This window comes from Trachemys scripta, chromosome 1 (genome assembly GCF_013100865.1).
Source record: "Trachemys scripta elegans isolate TJP31775 chromosome 1, CAS_Tse_1.0, whole genome shotgun sequence".
NCBI classification, from domain to species: domain Eukaryota; kingdom Metazoa; phylum Chordata; order Testudines; family Emydidae; genus Trachemys; species Trachemys scripta.
The window spans coordinates 136,716,301-136,737,965 of record NC_048298.1 but is presented as its reverse complement, the minus strand read 5'-3'; the positions used below and the strand labels follow the sequence as shown (position 1 = coordinate 136,737,965).

The 21,665-nt window shown below is 43.2% G+C and overlaps 1 protein-coding gene across 1 annotated transcript in view; it reads left to right on the top strand.

Annotated features, from left to right (window-relative positions):
• Positions 1–919: 919 nt before the first annotated feature.
• Positions 920–21,665, top strand: part of LOC117870953 (putative DBH-like monooxygenase protein 2) — a 34,445-nt gene continuing 13,699 nt past the window's right edge. The window contains exons 1-7 of the mRNA XM_034758463.1: positions 920–1,030; positions 4,034–4,180; positions 10,852–11,013; positions 16,660–16,743; positions 18,058–18,228; positions 20,140–20,242; positions 21,133–21,299. Of these exons, the coding sequence (XP_034614354.1) occupies positions 935–1,030; positions 4,034–4,180; positions 10,852–11,013; positions 16,660–16,743; positions 18,058–18,228; positions 20,140–20,242; positions 21,133–21,299 (930 nt within the window). The 5' untranslated portion in view covers positions 920–934. The remainder of the gene's footprint in view (positions 1,031–4,033; positions 4,181–10,851; positions 11,014–16,659; positions 16,744–18,057; positions 18,229–20,139; positions 20,243–21,132; positions 21,300–21,665) is intronic.

The following is a 21,665-nucleotide window of genomic DNA, read 5'->3' as shown; positions in this document are numbered from 1 at the left end:
CATAAAAAGCACTAGTGAAGTCCGCACAAACGAAAATTTCATACAGACAATGACTTGTTTATATTGCTCTAAAAACTATACACTGAAATGTAAGTACAATATTTATATTCCAATTGATTTATTTTACAATTATATGGTAAAAATGAGAACATAGGCAATTTTTCAGTTCTAGTGTGCTGTGACACTTTTGTATTTTTATATCTGATTTTTAAGCAAGTAGTTTTTAAGTGAGCTGAAACTTGCGGGTATGCCAGATAAATCAGACTCCTACAAGGGATGCAGTAGTCTGGAAAGGTTGAAAACCTCTGGTTTATTTTATGTGGATTCTGATGACATCTGTTTTGTCAGTTTCACTTACTGTGGTTTCACTTGCCTTGAGTTTTGCTGTGTCTTTTTTTCCATCCAGACGAGAGATGCATTAAATCCCTACCACTCTGACTTCTCCCAATCCTTGGAAGGCCAGATAAAATGTAACCTGTATCCAAACTATTCCTCATTCTGAATTTGCAGAACCAAACCCCAGCTGATTAGGTTTTGCAAAATCAAGGCCATTACAGAACAGTTTGCCCATTACAGAACACAGTTCAAACTCAGTACAGTATGGTGAACATGAGAAACTAACCAAACCAACGAGTTCTGTGAAGACTTGGATGTTACTTGCAAAAAAATTACCATGTATTTAGTTATCACCAAGCCCCTTAGAAAGCTTAATCTCAGAATAGTTCTGTTTACCCAGAGGCTTTTTTTTTTCTGAACATTGATGAAACTTTGCAGGGTCAAAATATATCTATTCTACTCAGCTGGTTTCATTTCCAGGTTTGAATCTGAAACTAAATGAGTTTTGCATGTTTTCGTTGGTTGGTTGTGAAACTCTGGTCACAATGACCAGAATTTTCAAAATGATTCAGAGATGTTTTAATTTTTAAGGTGTCTCATGTGTCCTCCTAACAGTGAGACACCCCAAATCATTAGCTTATGTAACTTCAAGATTGTGGCTAGCATGGGACCGCTGATGGCTGGGAAACCACAGGTGAGGGGCAAAGAGGTTCCAATAGTCTTGGCAGATCCAGAAAGGTTTATAAGAATATAGGCGCAAGCCCGCACACGCACACATGAATACACACATCTACACCCCATCTTAGCACTCACCTATTAGCCGAACCAGTTGTACAAACACTAGGTAAATTTGGGGGGGGTGGGGAATGTAGTTTAGTGTAGCTGTAGTATGTGTGTATGATTACATTGCTCTCTCTCCCTCTCTCTCTTAATCATTCTTCTCTGTCTTTCTCAAGAGTGAGAGATATTTTTCCAAATAAGTCTCAGGGTTAAGAACTGTCTATAGTGAATGATTTTACTTTTAGTTTTTAATACTTATTTTGTTTATTGGCTTTTGTGTAACTCATTTTGGGACTGTTCATCTTTGCATTTTTAGCTTAGTAAATAAAGTAACACAAAGGGGAATTTCAAAGAATAGAAAACAAAGGAGGCATTTTCAAATTCCCCTCTGTAATGTGATTCCCAGCTTGGTAAAGGAGTGGTTTAGAGGGATCTGAGAAGCTACAATTAGAGGCAATGGAGGTGAAATTGAGCAGAAAAAAAGAATGTCAGGCTGGGTATCAGGAAATGCAGTGAAAGTGATGCTAGGGTTTGGATAGTCACCCCAAGGAGCAGAGATGTGCTACCAATATATTCACAAGGGGCTCCTATAAAAATGTTCCCTCTTATCCCATGATAAACGTCTGTCCTGGGGACATGTGCTCACATTTAAATGCTTTCACAGTCATAGTTGATAGAGGGGACTTTACTTGGCAAAGAAACTTATATTAAGTGCACTTAATTGAAAAAAATGTACTTTGTACCAGAAAAATATTCTGAGCACGTAAATAGTTAAGCAAGGTGTTCTGCTTGTTAATTTGAAATGGGATGGGTTGATGGGAGTGAGGTGGTGATATTATAGGGGGATATAGGAGGCCTCCTGTCATAGGAAATTTTGGTTTTTGTCCATTTCAAAGGTGTGTGTGTCGGGGGGGAATTCCTCAAACTCTTTCATAGTGTATGGACTATATTTCAGTCACAGAGCGTATTTTGACGGCACCACCTTTCTCAGTTGCGATTGAGGACCACCTCCCGTCACATTCACAATTACATTGATCACCTCCCTTCCCATTCAAATCAAAACTCTTCAACTGCTTACACAGATAAGTAGTATTAGGAAGGTAACTGATGAATGGGTAAAGGTCATTGAATGCAATTTTGAAGCTAGAAATTAGGAGAAAAACAACAGCTTTTTTTGCACCATCAGCAAGTGCTGTGCAGACCACTACTGACCCAAGGACAACAGTCTGAAACTAGACAAAACCCAGGAGTATACATTGTGGGGTTGGATCTCTTGTCCATCATTGCAGTGCCATTCTGTACTGTCCTCAAGAAATATCCTGTGTGGAGCCCTTAATGATGAGAAATGCAGGGTGAATTTGCTTGGATGTGATAACATGCTGTGAATCTTGTTTTAGAGTCGTTTCATTTATACAGTTGTCTCCATCTTCCTTGGGTCGGTTGAACTTTTTTCTCACTACATATTTGTCCTACATGACTAATCTCATTCAGCCCAGCCTGGTTCCCGTTTACTTTAAATTCCTTTTCTGTGGCAGGCTACAGAACATTATTCAATTCCTTGGTTTTACTCCAAATCATCAGATCCTCAATGATTCTGCCCTATTCACTTCTGGTCTCAAGATGTAGGATTTCATGCTTTGTTGCACCCCTCTGATCCTGAGGCAATCCTGGAGAGAAGTCACTTAAACATCTATTTCCCAAAAGGAGAGTTGAAGGTGTACAATTTTGCATTTTCTGTATTGAGTCAACTTGCCAAAACCCTTGACTTGCAGCAGTACAGAAAATGCTCTTGTATTTTGAAGTCTAGGCATGGCAGGCAACATTTTTAAAGGTATTTAGGCACCTAGAGATTCACATAGGTACCTATTAGGATTTTTGAAAGCACTAGGAGCCTAATTCTCATTGAAATCAATGTGGGTTGGGCACCTAGGCACTTTTGAAAATCCCACTACACCCTTATCTGTATCTTTAAGCATCTAAATATCTTTAAAAATCTGGCCTAACAGCTTCTCCTGTTCTCATAGGGTAGCACTCACCTTTGATTACCTCATTCAATCCCTTTGTATGTGTGTATAAATTCTAAACGTGTTTCGTTTTCTTATAGTGACTGTACTGATAAAGCAGTATGCTAGGCAGAATATTCAGAAGTGTTCATCACCCATAACCAGGGCCCATTTTTAAAAGGCTGTGTGCTGATCTCTTTTGAAAATCTGCCCATAAATGTTACAATGGGAGGTGCTGGGTGCACAGCTCTTTTAATCATCTGCTCTATTGACTTCTTCACTTGCTCCATTTTTTGCCAAAGATTCAGTTTAGTTTACTTCTGAAATTGATCGTGTGACACACATGAGTAAGAGACTGATCTTTAGTTCTTCAGCTGATATGTGTCAGGATTAGGGGTGGTCAGAAAAAGTGTGTGTAGGAGAGAGACTCTATAGCTTGGTGGTTAGAAAAACTCTGCTTTCCCTCTCCTCCCAGTGTCCTGGATCTGAGAAACCTTCCTGATTAAATTTGCATTGAAACCAACATGTTTCCATGAAGCATTCTGGTTTTGACTAAATGACACTTTTCAGTGAAAAAAAGTTTTATCTAAATGTTTCTGACCAGCTCTAGTCTGGATTACCAAAGGTCATTCTGTCACTATATAGGTGTCAGTACACAGGGACTCCAGGGGCTACTGTTACATTGAAGAGAGGGAGGGAATGGACAAAATGTGACTATTGTGTTTCTCTGATTTGTAGGAAACTCGCAATGAAGGCAGAGGGGCCTTTCAATGTCATAGTTACTTTAACAATTATTCAATCTCTATCAGTGCTATTTAGAGAGATGCAGTCTCAGGATGTGAAGAGAAGTTACTTCTATTCTCTCTGTGTTGTTTCCTCATTTGATTTGACATCTCTCTCCATGTCCAATCCAGGACTGGCATGCTGTGGATGAGGAAAATCTCAAGGAGGACAACAGCCAGGACTACCAGCTGCTGTCACTAACAGAGGATGAGACCTTCACCACCTTGCGGTTCAAACGCTACTTCCAGACATGTGACCCAAATGACCTGGATATCACGGTAATGGAGGAGACAATCCTTCTGCACAAGGAGCCATATATAAGTGAAACAAACATGCCTCCCCCCTGTACTCTGATGTATACCGGAGACCTTAAACAGGGAACTTCTCTTATTACAGTAGAGGAACAGGAAGTATACAGTCTAAAAATAAGAGCGCATTGCAACAGTTTATGATGATGTAGAATGTGTTGATAGGATTAGTAGTTCCCTTTTAGTATAGACCTCTGTGTGGACAGTATTCAGGACTGGGGAGATGTGAGCCTCAAAACATTCTGAGGCTTGAATACAACCTCTGGCTTCTGGGAAACGCAACTAAACTTAGGCAGAGCTTTTAAAGTCTCTTTTTGCACTCTTGACCCTTCACCTCAACCTTTCCTACTCCTCTTTTTCTGTCTGCCTCTTTCTATCTATCCCTCTTTCATAGATCATGGATCTGCCTCTTTAATAAAGAAGATAAATTTTACAAGTCAATGAACATCACATATATAGAATCATAGAATCATAGAATCATAGAATATCAGAGTTGGAAGGGACCTCAAGAGGTCATCTAGTCCAACCCCCTGCTCAAAGCAGGACCAATTCCCAGCTAAATCATCCCAGCCAAGGCTTTGTCAAGCCGGGCCTTAAAAACCTCCAAGGAAGGAGACTCCACCACCTCCCTAGGTAACGCATTCCAGTGTTTCACCACCCTCCTGGTGAAATAGTTTTTCCTGATATCCAACCTGGACCTCCCCCACTGCAACTTGAGACCATTGCTCCTTGTTCTGTCATCTGCCACCACTGAGAACAGCCGAGCTCCATCCTCTTTGGAACCCCCCTTCAGGTAGTTGAAGGCTGCTATCAAATCCCCCCTCATTCTTCTCTTCTGGAGACTAAACAATCCCAGTTCTCTCAGCCTCTCCTCATAAGTCATGTGCTCCAGACCCCTAATCATTTTTGTTGCCCTCCGCTGGACTCTTTCCAATTTTTCCATATCCTTCTTGTAGTGTGGGGCCCAAAACTGGACACAGTATTCCAGATGAGGCCTCACCAATGTCGAATAAAGGGGAACGATCACGTTCCTTGATCTGCTGGCAATGCCCCTACTTATACAGCCCAAAATGCCGTTAGCCTTCTTGGCAACAAGAGCACACTGTTGACTCATATCCAGCTTCTCGTCCACTGTGACCCCTAGGTCCTTTTCAGCAGAACTGCTACCTAGCCATTCGGTCCCTAGTCTGTAGCAGTGCATGGGATTCTTCCGTCCTAAGTGCAGGACTCTGCACTTGTCCTTGTTGAACCTCATCAGGTTTTTTTCTGCCCAATCCTCTAATTTGTCTAGGTCCCTCTGTATCCGATCCCTACCCTCTAGTGTATATACCACGCCTCCTAGTTTAGTGTCATCTGCAAACTTGCTGAGAGTGCAGTCCACACCATCCTCCAGATCATTAATAAAGATATTAAACAAAACCGGCCCCAGGACCGACCCTTGGGGCACTCCACTTGAAACCGGCTGCCAACTAGACATGGAGCCATTGATCACTACCCGTTGAGCCCGACGATCTAGCCAGCTTTCTATCCACCTTACAGTCCATTCATCCAGCCCATACTTCTTTAACTTGGTGGCAAGAATACTGTGGGAGACCGTATCAAAAGCTTTGCTAAAGTCAAGGAATAACACATCCACTGCTTTCCCCTCATCCACAGAGCCAGTTATCTCATCATAGAAGGCAATTAGGTTAGTCAGGCACGACTTCCCCTTCATGAATCCATGCTGACTGTTCCTGATCACTTTCCTCTCCTCTAAATGTTTCATAATAGATTCCTTGAGGACCTGCTCCATGATTTTTCCAGGGACTGAGGTGAGGCTGACTGGCCTGTAGTTCCCCGGATCGTCCTTCTTCCCTTTTTTAAAGATGGGCACTACATTAGCCTTTTTCCAGTCATCTGGGACCTCCCCCGATCGCCATGAGTTTTCAAAAATAATGGCTAATGGCTCTGCAATCTCACCCGCCAACTCTTTTAGCACCCTCGGATGCAGCGCATCCGGCCCCATGGACTTGTGCACGTCCAGTTTTTCTAAATAGTCCTGAACCACTTCTTTCTCCACAGAGGGTTGGTCACCTTCTCCCCATGCTGTACTGCCCAGTGCAGCAATCTGGGAGCTGACCTTGTGCGTGAAGACAGAGGCAAAAAAATCATTGAGTACATTAGCTTTTTCCACATCCTCTGTCACTAGGTTGCCTCCCTCATTCAGTAAGGGGCCCACACTTTCCTTGATTTTCTTCTTGTTGCTAACATACCTGAAGAAACCCTTCTTGTTACTCTTAACATCTCTTGCTAACTGCAACTCCAAGTGTGATTTGGCCTTCCTGATTTCACTCCTGCACGCCTGAGCAATATTTTTATACTCCTCCCTGGTCATTTGTCCAATCTTCCACTTCTTATAAGCCTCTTTTTTGCGTTTAAGATCAGCAAGGATTTTACTGTTTAGCCAAGCTGGTCGCCTGCCATATTTACTATTCTTTCTACACATTGGGATGGTTTGTTCCTGCAACCTCAATAAGGATTCTTTAAAATACAGCCAGCTCTCCTGGACCCCTTTGCCCTTCATGTTATTCTCCCAGGGGATCCTGCCCATCTGTTCTCTGAGGGAGTCAAAGTCTGCTTTTCTGAAGTCCAGGGTCCGTATTCTGCTGCTCTCCTTTCTTCCTTGTGTCAGGATCCTGAACTCGACCATCTCATGGTCACTGCCTCCCAGGTTCCCATCCACTTTTGCTTCCCCTACTAGTTCTTCCCTGTTTGTGAGCAGCAGGTCAAGAAAAGCTTTGCCCCTAGTTGGTTCCTCCAGCACTTGCACCAAGAAATTGTCCCCTACACTTTCCAAAAATTTCCTGGATTGCCTGTGCACCGCTGTATTGCTCTCCCAGCAGATATCAGGGTGATTAAAGTCTCCCATGAGAACCAGGGCCTGTGATCTAGCAATTTCTGCTAGTTGCCAGAAGAAAGCCTCGTCCACCTCATCCCCCTGGTCTGGTGGTCTATAGCAGACTCCAACCACAACATCACCCTTGTTGCTCCCACTTCTCAACTTTATCCAGAGACTCTCAGGTTTTTCTGCAGTATCATACCGGAGCTCTGAGCAGTCATACTCCTCTCTTACGTACAATGCAACTCCCCCACCTTTTCTGCCCTGCCTGTCCTTCCTGAACAGTTTATATCCATCCATGACAGTACTCCAGTCATGTGAGTTGTCCCACCAAGTCTCTGTTATTCCAATCACATCATAGTTCCCTGACTGTGCCAGGACTTCCAGTTCTCCCTGCTTGTTTCCCAGGCTTCTTGCATTTGTGTATAGGCACTTAAGATAACTCAAGGATCGTCCCTCTTTCTCAGCATGAGACAGGAGTCCTCCCCTCTTGCGCTCTCCTGCTTGTGCTTCCTCCCAGGATCCCATTTCCCCACTTACCTCAGGGCTTTGGTCTCCTTCCCCCGGTGAACCTAGTTTAAAGCCCTCCTCACTAGGTTAGCCAGCCTGCTGGCGAAGATGCTCTTCCCTCTCTTCGTTAGGTGGAGCCCGTCTCTGCCTAGCACTCCTTCTTCTTGGAACACCATCCCATGGTCGAAGAATCCAAAGCCTTCTCTCCGACACCACCTGCGTAGCCATTCGTTGACTTCCACGATTCGACGGTCTCTACCCCGGCCTTTTCCTTGCACAGGGAGGATGGACGAGAACACCACTTGCGCCTCAAACTCCTTTATCCTTCTTCCCAGAGCCACGTAGTCTGCAGTGATCCGCTCAAGGTCATTCTTGGCAGTATCATTGGTGCCCACGTGGAGAAGCAGGAAGGGGTAGCGATCCGAGGGCTTGATGAGTCTCGGCAGTCTCTCTGTCACATCGTGTATCCTAGCTCCTGGCAAGCAGCAGACCTCTCGGTTTTCCCGGTCAGGGCGGCAGATAGATGACTCAGTCCCCCTGAGGAGGGAGTCCCCGACCACCACCACCCTCCTCCTCCTCTTGGGAGTGGTGGTCGTGGAACCCCCATCCCTAGGACAGTGCATCTTTTGCCTTCCAATCGGTGGAGTCTCCGTCTGCTCCCTTCCCTCAGATGGGCCATCTAGTCCACTCTCCGCATTAGCACCTGTAGAGAGAACATGGAAACGATTCCTCACCTGTATCTCCATTGCTGGTGCATGGACGCTCCTCTTTCTTCTTCTGGAGGTCACATGCTGCCAAACCTCCTCACAATCCTTCTGTCCCTGCTCCGCCTGCTCTGAATCTTCAGAACATTGTGGCCGTAGAAGCATCTCCTGACGTCTGTCCAGGAAATCTTCATTTTCCCTTATGCATCGCAGAGTCGATACTCGTTTCTCCAGCCCTCGAACCTTCTCCTCCAGTATGGAGACCAGCTTGCACTTTGTACAGACAAAGTCGCTTCTGTCCTGCGGAAGAAAGACAAACATGGCACAACCTGTGCAGGTTACAACAGCTGATCGCTCACCTTCCATATCACTGTCCTCTTAAGAGCTTCCTCAGCTGTTGCAGGAACTACTCGGAGAAACCTGCAGATGAAAGCCTCAGTGCGCTCTCCCTAGGCGAACTCCCAGGCAAACTCCCGCTGTTAGCCTCTGCTGTTCGCCGCTCAGCTGGTTCACTGAACCAGTCACTCTGCTGACTGCCCTTATATACCAGTCAGGCCCACTCAAGGCCCAGCTGGAACAAAGCACTCCCAATTCACACTTTTCAAACAAACAAGCAAGCAATCAAGCACACGGTCAAACTGACCAACTGTCCCAGCAGCAGACACTCAGATACTCACCAACACAGCCCCCCTAATGCAGCACTTAGCGTACCTCCTCTCGGACAGCTCCCAGGCATCACTTGAGTGCAGTATATGATACGAGCTGTTAAAGACATAAGATGGGGCTTTCAGTTGTGCTCATCATTTGTATAACTCAGTTCCCATTAAATCCATTGTTTCAATGGGAACAGCATATGCAAAATGCAAAGTGTTTTGGAAAGTCTCACCCCAGCTCTTTTTTAATTGAAATGCTGTACAGGGGATTCAGATTGATAGCAAAATTACAATTAAAAAGTCTGATCAACCTAAAAATGACAAATGAGTTAGTGATATTATTATTCTTAATTAGTATTATTATTGCAGTACCTAGAAGCCCTATTTTCAAAAGATCTGCTTTGTCACTGGTACATTAATGGACAGATTACCAGAATTCTAATTACACAAATGTGTATGTTTGTGGATCTAAATTGGGGACACATATGTTATCATTCTGCATGTAACTGCATGTACAAATGACCACTTAGATACATGGCTGGTCATCAGTGCTCAGTTACCAAGATTACATTTGAAGTTGCACTAAGTGCACTCACAGAACAGGCACACAAATAGACATTTTCCCACATTCACTAACACGTGCAGCAATTCTGAAAATTTGGCCTTTAGTGTCAGACTTTAGCTCTCATGGATCTTGTGATGCTCCCCAGGGGTACCCAGAGCTGTGAGGTATTTCACCACTACCTGCCCTTAGAGTGAGGCAGTCTTGTCTGCGTCTACTGTCGCTCAGCTCTGTGAAACCAACAGCCTCTGACCCCACAAGCACTGCCTTCCAGGTCTCCACAGGCATCACTGTCTCTGTGCAGACTAGTGTTGGCTCTGCTACCCAGAGACAAGACAACATCCTTTGGTTTAGTCTCAGGTGTCTTCCCATCACCCTGCTTATGCCACATGCAGATTTGTCTTATAATCTTAATTTACATTGGACAAAGAGACAAACATTTTATCTCCCTCTGGAAGAAACCTGTTTGTCAGTTCTGCCAAGTTACACAATTTAAAACATAATTCCAGGATGTGTACATAACTTTTAAAATATCATCAGTGCATACATTTCACAATGATATTAATGCCCAGCTTGATATCAGCTTTCGATACCTTACAAGACACTATTTAAGATAAATGAAAAGCAGTGTGTTTGGTGTAGTGACTTTGTCAGGCCTGTTAAGAATTGCTGTTATAGAAGAGTGAACCCTTTGTTAGTTGGCATTGATAGTCACAAACCTCAGTACCTGAAAATCAGACAAGGTGTCTCAACTTGTGGGCACACACAAAAATGTAAGTACCCAAAACTAGTGACCACTTCTGAAAATTCTGGCCTCATCCAAATCCTTAAACCTTTCCTCTTGATCTCCAACCTATTCTCTTTCACTCACCAGGTCCTTAAACATTGTACATGTGTGTATGTGAATATTGTGGTGCAGTGTGTAATATGATTGTGGAATGTGTTTGGGTGATGTTTTTTGAAGGGTTTTGCCTTACGGGAAATGATCATGAGCCTTTGTACAGAAGTGTTTTGTGTGGTTGCACTGTGCACATGTTTGCTGTGTTTTCTTATGTAGGAATGAACTGTGTGTGGGAGGCATGTAGTGTGTGTGCATATCAGTAATGTGAGGGATGTGTGTTTTAGTGTGTAATGTGTGTAGTGCATTCTAATGTATGTCTCATTGTAGGGGTGTAATAGATGTGGGCATTTCGATGTGTGGAATGTGCATAGTATGTTTCAGCATGTGTACTGTGAGTGTGTGTGTGTATGTCTGTGAATGAGAGTGTAAATGCAGGTATGTGGAAGCTGTGATGTCCTGAGGAGGATTTTGCAGTAAATTTCTCTCCTTACAGGGTGACACCGCACGCCTGATTTCTGCTTTTGGCACTGACGACACAGTCCAGTTCTCCAAAGGCCAAAGATTCCTCAAATCTCTCTTTCTGATGCGGGTCATAAGCCCAACTGAATTGAATGACCCCAAAATATTCTTCACCTATGACCTGAAGCTAAATGATGTGAGTATCTGACCACAGCACTGCCTATCCTCTGGACACAAGAATCCCCACTCCCTGACGTTCTTTTCAGTAGAGCTGATGGTGGCCAATATGGATGGATGGATGGATGGACACGGCTATCTTAATGAATGTGTGAATGGGCAGAGAGATTCAGTAGTAAAGTGGAAGAGGATGGGTTTGTTTTGAGGAAGGGCTAGGCTGCGTTCTATATTAGGGAAATATTTGGGGATATTACCTCTTCCTTTTCAGGCCAATGATATAGGCTGGGACCAGTTTAAATTTCTGTTGTTACCAAAAGAAAATTACACACAAACAAAAGTGATTATTCAGCTCTCAGGAATGTTCCCTTGACTTGACTTTTATTTGAAAAATAAAACACACTGTTGTGCTGTTTGGCTGTTCTATCACGTATATACGTTACACACAAAAACTACGTTAAAAGAACATTATTAAGGTTGCAAAGACAAATATTGAAAAGTTAGGAAATGCCAGAATTAAGGTTGTCTGTAGCACCTTAGTTTGTCCCCTTGTGTGTATGCATTATGAAACAATCTTTAATTCCATGATCACATACAATATTTTTTTCACAGGACTCTGCTGCATTCAGCGCACTGGACAGAGGGTGCTCATTGAATGAGCAGCTATTCTCCTCATCACTCAATGAGTGGCCTCAGGCTTTATTTACTGCACACTTTTAAAAGCTGGCTCTGAATATAGAATTATTCATTTCCTTGTGGGCTTTCCTATGGTGCTCATCACTATAGTACTGGAGTGCTTCACAAACATTAATTAATTTATCTTTTCAGCACCCCTATAAGGTTGTGGGGTAATATTCTCTCCTTTTTACAAATGGGGAACTGAGAGACGGAGAGATTAAGTTTAACAGTATTCACTAAGTTTGGGTGTCCAATTTTAGATGCTTAGGATCTGATTTTTTCCAACTATGTAGCATTATATAGCACTTTATATGTTCAAGCACAGCTCCCATTGACTTCAGTTACAGCTGTGAGCACTAAGCACTTCTTCAAATCAGACCCCAGGGTCTCAAATTGGGTACCTATAAAATGAGAAACAATTAGAGGCCATCTGTGAAAAGTTTGGTTTAAGTGACCTGCCCAGCATCACACCGGAACTCTGTGGCAGAGGCAGGAATAGAAGCCAATTCTTGAGTCCAGGGCATCCAGTTCTTCACCTCCCTTAACCATGAGGCCATCCTTTCTCTTTCTGCCTCTTTCACTACACACCTTCCAGCTTCTGCAACAAACGAGGCAAACATCCTAAACACAACAGCCACCTTTAATACACAACCCTGATTAATCCCTAGGGCAGGTCTATCTTGTGCACTGAATGAGGCAGGGGTCCTGTGGAATAAAGTAACATGTGATCATGGAAGAAAGACTGCATCATAAAGCATATTCACAAGGGAGGTGAATTAAGGTTTCATAGGTAGCCTTAATTCTGGCACTTCCTAACATTTGGGTGTTTGACTTTACAATGTTGACTTTAATGTTCTTTGGATATATTTGTGTGTGTGTGATTGCCTATGTTCTTAATAAAGCAAACTGAAAAAACAGAAACTCCAACATGTGGCAACCTGACCTGACCTGACCTCTTCCACTGGAGTTAACAAAGTAACTGACAGCAGCAGTAGATTGTCATCCTCTGAGCATGAGATGGCGATGGGATACTTTGCCACTGGGTTTCACAGATATTTGTTGATAGTAGAGGAATAGTGAGACTCAGGAATACTGGTTCCACTGAAGGCTCTGTAGGAGTGTGCTGCAGTGGGCACAGCATCTTCTGCCTGTATTTCAAAAGCTTGATATTTTCTGCTCCATCTCCCCCATCCCAGTCCTGTCTCTTTCCTACCCCTAGCTCCTTGGCTGAGTCCCATTCTGTGTACCTACCCAGTCTCTACTCCTCAGACTTATCATTCCAGTCTCAATCTCCTTCCCAGAAAGTCTAAGTCTCCCCACCACAGGCTCATTTTCTGAGTCCCAATCCCCAGCTCCCAGTCTCTCTCCCTTCCCACATACAGTCCCAGTCTTCTTGTCCATTCAGGCCCAATTCGCCCCTTACAGCTGCTCATCTGATCTGTCTCTGCCAACCCCAATGCACCCCAGCTCATTATCAAACCTCTCTGTCTTTCCCCATTCCATCCATGTTACTGGTTCCTAGTGCCATTCTCCTTTTCCGGCCAGCCCCAGTTTCTCCAGCTTCTTGTCCAATCTCAGTGTCCCTACCAGCCAGCTGGTTCCTAGCCAACCCTCTTCCCCTATTTCTTTCATCATCTCCCAGTCCCCCTATACAGGCTCCCAGTTCCAGCCTTCCCACTCAACCAGTTCCAGATTCCCTTTGCCCACCTCCCCACTGGCTTCCAGTTCCCGTTTCCTTGACCAACCAGTCCCACCAGCATTTCCCCCTTTTTTTGAGTCTCTTTGCCCAGCCAGCCCAGTTCCTGCCCCTCAGCTCCCAGTCCCAGTCTCTGTACACAGCCATCTCAGTCGCCCCTCTCCAACACCCAATCACAGTTTTTCTCCCCCTCCAGTCTCAGTCTCACCAGGTTTCTTGTCCCAATCTGTTTCCTTCCTTCCCTCCCACCCACCACCCACAGTCCAACTGTTGTCCCCTCTGCATTTGAATCAGGTAGCTTCCTCCTTCATGCTGCCAGGGCTCCAGCAGAATGGTCATTGAGAGCACAGGCTTCCAGTTCTCAGTTTCAGTATGTGGCATCACTCTTGCTGGGAACAGCTTTTACAGGGAAAGCCAGCTTTGCCCCTGTAGCCCTGGGCTGGTGGGAGCATGCTCTGTGGGAATGGTTAGCACGAGGAGCTGTGAGGGGACGGAGCATGTTCAGTAAGGATGGACACTTGAAGATTTTAGTTTCCAAAATCAGTCTATACTGAGCATGTGCAAAACTGCAATTTGTCAAAGGCTTACATAACTTGGCCACATTTGGGCAGATTTTCATGGTGGGGGGGGGGGGTGGCAAAAGGCCACATTCCTGACACAAAGGCTAGCCTATGTCAAATTTCAAGAGTCTTCTCCAAAGCATGGAGGACCTAGGGCTTCTCAAAGAAAAGGTCTAAAAAACCTTCTTTTTTTCAAAACATGGGCAAAACAATGTATTTTTCCTAGCTTCTTTCTTAGAAATGTTGGAACTCTTTTTGGTGAATTTAAAATATATATATATTCAGGCTGAGTCAAACATCCAGCATGGGAAATTTCAGCCCAAACTGTTAAAGTTTCACAAAGTTATAAGCAACAGAAAATGAGCCTTACAATGGGAAATGTTAGGTGACCTTAATAGATAGGGTTACCTGCCCTGCCTATAATAACTATAGTGTCTCATGGAAGCACACAGTCAAAATATGACAAGTATATTTACTGCTCCCAGTTTACTGTTGCCTGTTATTGGAAACTGCATGATCCTCATGGAGAAGAGCTGCGCTGGGAACTCAGGAATAGCCCCTATATCATGGCTCTGCTAGAGCTCTGGAAAACACAGCACACACTGTGCTCCTTCCTGTACTAACAAAAGCAGTGTCTCACATTCATTACTAAACTGCCATTACTGGTGACACAGCAGCACTTGTATGCAAGGAACAAGGGATCATGAGAGCACTGGAGGAGGATTGAACACAGTTAGCATCCACACAAAGAGCTGGGGTCCCATTAAAATAGACATCACCACAAACATAGCATCCCCTGTCTTAAACCCACAAATTCTACAAGTAGAAGCTGATCACACTGACCTACTTCAAGTAAACAACCACATATTTTTGAACGTAGTGATCTAGAGGAAAAGGACATCAGGCAGGGATGCCAAATGTGCTAAATACAGAGGATGTGGTGCAGGCTCTTACCTGGCTATTACCAGTGATGGAGGAGCAGGGGGATTCAGAGTAATTCCTCTGCTGATTAATCATCCTGGCATGGTTTACAAAGTGACAGATGATGACTCTGATCAGGCTAGCTCAGTGTACATCAGGCAGAAGGTAAGGGAGGAGTGTGAGGGTCTGTCTGTGAGGTGCTCTAGGGCAGGTGGAAGAAGTAGCCAAAAAGGACCAACTCACTGTGGTACACCACTGACATTGTTCAGCGCAGCTGCAAAATAAGGAGGCTTGGCACCTGATGGGGAAAAGTAGAGGCTACCACTATTGAAGCAAAGTGGGGGGAGGGAAAGGGCGCGGTCACCTCTTTAGTGCTCCACCTAGACAGTATCTGCCAATGCAAGCTGCAATATCACACAATACAGACCCCCTGCTAACCAGCTGGCACCAGGGTGCAGTGTAGTAGTGTTTTCCTCTAAACTCTAATAGTGACACCTGCACAATTACTCAGCTCTGTAGGAGCAGGTTTAGCCTTCGAATGGGCATTGATCTTAGGTTTGTAAAACTGCAGAAATGTGGGGTAGCATCTTGGCTGTGGGGAGGGGAGCCTATCCAACATTATGCACTGTATCTGAGGAGCAGCAAATATAGCCACTGGCCAGAAGGCTGAGCAGCAGTGCCACAAGGAAACTCTCAGCTCCAGTGTCATCATGGCCAAGAAAGCCAAAGCACTGTGAGGGAGCAAAACTGAGTTGGGGGCAATCCAGAGATTCCCCAAGAGTTGGGGGCAGCCTGAGGTCTTCTCTGGAGAAAGGAGCAGTCCAGGGAATCCCCCAGAGTTGAAGCAGCCTGCTGCTCCATTTCATTTAGAGAAAATTGAATGGAAATACCTTGATTTTTTTTCTAAATGAAAATTTTCAGAATTTCCTTCCCATGGAAATTTCAAAATGTCAAGTTTTTGTTCTGATTCATAATTAAAACTTTTTAAAATGTCAGAATTTCCCCTGGAATGGATATGCCAAGTTTCAACTAGCTTTACTTACCTGCTCCCACATGGAAGGGGAGGGCTTCCTCCAGCTGATGAAGCCTGTTGCAGATCCCAATCTGTGCCATGTCTGTAGCATGCAGAAAGAGCCCTTGGGAGCTGTGACAGGGGAGGGTGCATTGATCATGGACAGGTGGATCAGTGGAGAAACCACATATGACACGTCCACTGCTGCACACTGGGTGAACCTGAGCATTCAGCAGCAGTGCACCACACTATGCATGACTGGCTTTGAGAAACAACACTGCTACTGATATACCAGAAGGAGTGGGATAGGTTATAGAGAACATGATGATACCCATTCCTCTCTGGTCTGGGTTTGTGATCTCAGGCAATTGGCAAAATATGACTGAGACAGAGTATGATGGAGCATGATGGAGAGTTCCCACACTTAGATTTTGATATGGAAAATGTCATTCCAAATTATATGTGGGGGGTGGTGGGGGAGGGGGGAAATGTGGAAGGAAAAGGATTTGTTGAAAATTCACTGGCAATTGTTTAATTCTTTCACTGGAAAAAAATTGTTAAAGCCTTCACTATTTCTTTGATACCAGCCCACTTATTGCTGCCAAAAACAAATGTATTTCTTGCCAGTCTCCTGATGAAATGGGACAGTGCTAAAGAACGTGGGGACATGGGCCCAGCTATCAATCTGATTCTCCATTTTCTTCCTCCATTTTGCCTCTCCATTCATACTTGCACCCTGCCTGGGCTGCTGCTCGTGCCCTGGCAAATTTAGTTTTCTCTGCTTTTTTTTTTTTTTTTCAGTTTCCCATCCCAGTTGATGAAACCACATATGCCTGTACTTTTATCCCACTGCCCATCCTTAAGCAGAAGCACCACATCTACAAGGTAACCCGACAAGTCTGACTGTCTGTCTTTTGGAGCATCCTGTTAGTCTATGTTGAGAGTATCCTGTCTGCCTTTCAGTGTCCTTGGGTGGGAACATTTGGTCTCTACATCTGTCTCTCTTGAAGCACCCTGTCTTTCTGTCTGTGTCCTTGGGAGCATCTTGTATAACTCTGAGAGTCTTTGGATGCAACAGACCAAATCAATCCCTAGTATAAATCCTACCAACTTCAGTGGGCTGACTCCATGGATTAACTTGATTCATTTTATTTGTCTGTGTCTCTTTGTTAGTGGACAGTACTCAGGACTCCAGGATATTCTAAGTTTATAAAAGGTGCAAAGACTTTTGCTCTTGCCCTTGGAAATTACTAGAGATATTTGTTTAAAATAGAAAACTAACCATTTTTGCAATGCAACTTTCATTAAGGTACAATACACATAATTTAAAAAAGCCAAACACCACAGCCCATTTCGAAGTCCAGCTCATTTTTCAAGTGAAGATGACTTTCCAATTAAGGACATGCAAATATTCATATTTTTGCATTTTTTTCTAATATAAAAATAAACACTTCATTGAAATCATATAAAAGAAAATTTCAGAGGGGAAGAAATGGTGTGGTAGTAAAAGGTGAAGATCTGCCTATGCAACTCCACGAAACAGAAAATGTGAATACTTTTTGACAGCTCTGATATAGCTACACAACAATCTATGGACCTGATTCTGCAAAGTGTTAAGAGCCAGCAAAGAGGTGCTGAATCCCTGCTGCTTTCATGGAAGTAAGTGGGAGTTAAAGGCACCCAGAACCTTGCATGACTGGGCTTTTGCCAGTAAATCATGTCTGGCTGAACCCTCAAGGAAATCTGGTTAAATTTCTCATGTTCATCAAGCTGCTTGACTGAGCATCAGATGCGGGATGGAAAAGGGTACAGACAACAGGGTTTCAATATCTTCAATCATCCATTTGGTGCAGAGTTTCAGAGTAAAGTAATGATCTCTCTAGGCTGAACTCCCCCACCACCACCACTACCACCACCTCCTCCAGGTATACCAGGTCAATGGCCCATCTAGTCTTTTCCCTCGCAATGGCCAGATGCTTCAGGGGAAGATATCCACTCCACATCAGTGCACTCAGACAGTACAATAGTATACTATGGAGAAGGGTGAATGTGCCCAAGACACAAGCTGCTTTCCCTTTCTGGAGACCGTCAGACCCATGTCCCTCTGTTCAGGTCTCTATTGACTACTCCTTTTAGTAACCTGGAGACAGGTTTTCAGGGTTCAGGATAACTTTCCTCAAATCTTTCTCTTGGTTACAGTTTGAGCCCATAATAACAACCCACCAGAACAGATCGATGGTTCATCACATTCTGGTCTATGCCTGTGGCAATGGCAGTGTGTTACCCACAGGCATCAGCGATTGTTATGGGGCCGATCCAGATTTTGCCCTGTGCTCCCAGGTGGTTGTAGGCTGGGCCGTTGGAGGAGGGGTGAGTATGAATGGTTCATCACAGGACATACCTCTTGTTATGACTGATGATACCCTTTGGTCAGACTAGTCCTGTAATGCATCTAATTCTGCAGTACTGTCTCACTGGAGAATTTCTTCCTGACCCTCCCCAGAAAGTGCTCAGTTTAACCATTGAAGCATGAGGATTGATGGCCCTCATAATTTTTATACTAGCTGCTGTCACTCTGTGTCAAGTATCAGGGAGAAGCAGTGTTAGTCTGTATCTACAAAAACAACAAGGAGTCTGGTGGCACCTTAAAGACTAACAGATTTATTTGGGCATAAGCTTTTGTGGGTAAAAACCTCACTTCTTCATCTGAGGTTTTTACCCACAAAAGCTTATGCCCAAATAAATCTGTTAGTCTTTAAGGTGCCACCAGACTCCTTGTTGTCATTCTGTGTTGTTATTCTTATTCATACACATGGCAAATCCTTTATGGACACTAAGTAATAATATCCTGAGTCATAGAGTTCCACAGGTTAATTATATGCCACATTAAAAAGCTATTATTTTATTGGCTTCTATGTAATCCTCTCTGATGTTCTTTCCTTTTCAACATAATAAAATAAAAAGTAAAATCCGGTTGACTCATGTGGGAAAGTCAATACTAGATGCAGCTCTGGGTGAGTGATTCCTAGTGGCTGGTGCTGCAAAGATGTTCTCATCATCCACCCTGTGATAATCACTTTGCCTTTCATGGAACATCTGTATTTCCATGGTTGGAAGGTAGGAGAGTGGTTAGATAAATCACAAGAATAGAAGTAAAAACATTTTAATTGGCAAAGTCAGCAGATCTGGCACACATGGAAAAACCACACTCAAGATGCCATTTGTACATAGTAGAGTTAGTTGAAAGTTTTCAATGGAACAGTTTTCTGTTGAAAACTAGAGGTTCTTTTTTAATCATATGCTGGAATTGGCCAATTTTGTCTAAATTTTTACAGGAAAATGTCAAAATATTTTGTTTTGACAATGATAAAAGTAGAAGTAGTTTGGAGTCAGAATTTCCATTCCATGGGAAATTCCAACCTTTGGAAAGCAAAAATGTTCCAAATAAAAATAAATTTCAAAATTTCCCAGAAAAGGAAAAATCTAAAAATTGTCATCTCAGGACCATGAGAGTGTTTTATTTCCATTTTATCCTTTTGATGTGCAGTATTTTGTTTAGATATTATATTATATTATATTATATTATATTATATTATAAACTCAATATATAATACACAAACATAACATTAAATATACTATGGATAGACATAAAATAATATTTAAACTAATATTTAATATAATATAACATTTGAAACAAATTTAATCAAACTGTTTCATTGTCAAGATGAAATCTTTCCATTTTTTCCCATGAAACATTTTGTTAAAATCCACACATTCCTGTGAAATATTTTTTTTCAGTGAAACTGCTTTTTTACTAGAAATCTATTCTGTTGAAAATTTTGACCATCTGTAGTTGAAATGTTTTGATATATTTCATTGCCATTTTTATATTAAATATTAGTTTTATTATTATATAATTTAATATGTATATATTTTACTTAATATTTTAGATAGTATAAAATGAGCATCTATGTAGACCTTTAAATGAATTGAAATGATAAAGTAAAAACAAAACATTTCAAGAGTCCCAAATCTTTTTCTTCCTGAACTTTCATTTCATGGGAGATTTAAGAATTTCAGTCTTTCATTCGTATTCAGAATTTCAAGCAGAGTAGGAATTCCCATTCCCATCCAGTTCTAGCACATACCAGTAGTTATTGACACATGAATATCAGGACCTCTCTGCAAATTTCCAGCTCTCTGCAGGGAAGGAAACAGCTGAGAAGAGATGAGAAATGATTCCTGAATTGTAAACGTTCTTCTTCTTTCCCCTCCCCTCAGTCCTACCAGTTCCCAAATGAAGCTGCAATCTCCATAGGTACACCTATGGATCCTCAATATATCCGGCTGGAAATCCACTACAGCAATTTTGACTTGATACCAGGTGGGTAAAGATGGCAAGAAACGGCCATGAAAAGGGGTTCATAATTGTCATTCTCATGTTTTTTTCTCTTACATACACACTAGAAACCAGCTTCCAAATGAAATGACCTCTGGTCTTAATTAGCACAAGTTCCATGACAGCAAGAGGAACCTGTTAAGGTCCCCAATTCACAAAGGCATTAAACTTAGGCCTAACTTTAAGCAAATGAATAGTCTCACATGCTTATCAGAGGATCAGGAGGGAGCCAGGGGTATGTGAGAGGCTCATAACAACACTATTTTGCATGTGTATAGTTCTGACCGTATCACTCAAAAATGCTTTATAAATATTAGTGACTTAGGCCTCACAACAACCATCAAAGGTAAATCAGCATTAATTATTATCCCCATTTTACAGAAGGGGAAACTGAAACACAGATTTTAAGTGACCTACTTGAGACCACAACACTGCAATTCAGCACCAGAGCTGGGAACAGACTCACAGCCCCATTTGCTGACTTACAGTCCCATGTTTTAACCACTAACCAGTGCTTCCTCATATGGAGGTGCTGGGGCAGTATTACCAGGTCAGGGAGATCAAAGGCTACATAAAAGATCTGGAAGTACTGGAGTGTTGGTGAGAGAAAGGCAATACCAGAGTAGAGTTGTGGTGCAGAAAGCATAGAGCTGTATAAGGGAGTTAAGGAATGTGTGGTTAGGACAAGGCTGGGGGTATATGAGGAATATGAGGATGCTTAGAGAAATATGGGAGGGCTGAGGACAGACAGTGTGAATGATGGGAGAGACAGGGGTTCAGCAAGGAGGCTGTCAGGGGGCATGAGAAGTTGGGAGAGCATAAGAGCAAGAAGGTCTATTGGAGAAGTTGTTGAGAGAGTCAGTGTGTTTTTATAGGATTAATTGACAACTCAGGGATACGATTCTACTGCACCCCGGACCTGCGGCCATATGACATGGGAGTGCTACAAACAGGGGTGTTCACCTTCCCTGTCCATTTCATTCCCCCTGGAGCAGATGCCTACAAATCCTATGGACTCTGCAAAAGCAGTCAGTTCAATGAGGTAAGTTCTGGGAAGCCAATAATTCCCCTTCCCCCTAGGTTCACATCCTGCTCAGGTCATGCCTGAAATTAATTAAGTGCAGATGTCACCCTAGTCTCCATTTTAAAAAACTACCATATGGCTCAGCGTGATTATTCAGAAGAAGCAGTAAGAATGGAGCAGCAGGCGATGCTGCAGATAAGGAAAGAGGAGCATTAACTGAAGGTTTCAGGTCCAATGCACAAGTCAATATTATCCCCATAGAAGAGAAGATGAAAGATAGATGTAATGACTTCTCCAGGATCCCAGAGAGAGTTTGTGCCAGAGGTGTTTAGAGTGCCCAACCCTGGGTGTTCATCAGCAGTGATAGCTCTCTGCCAGCCACCA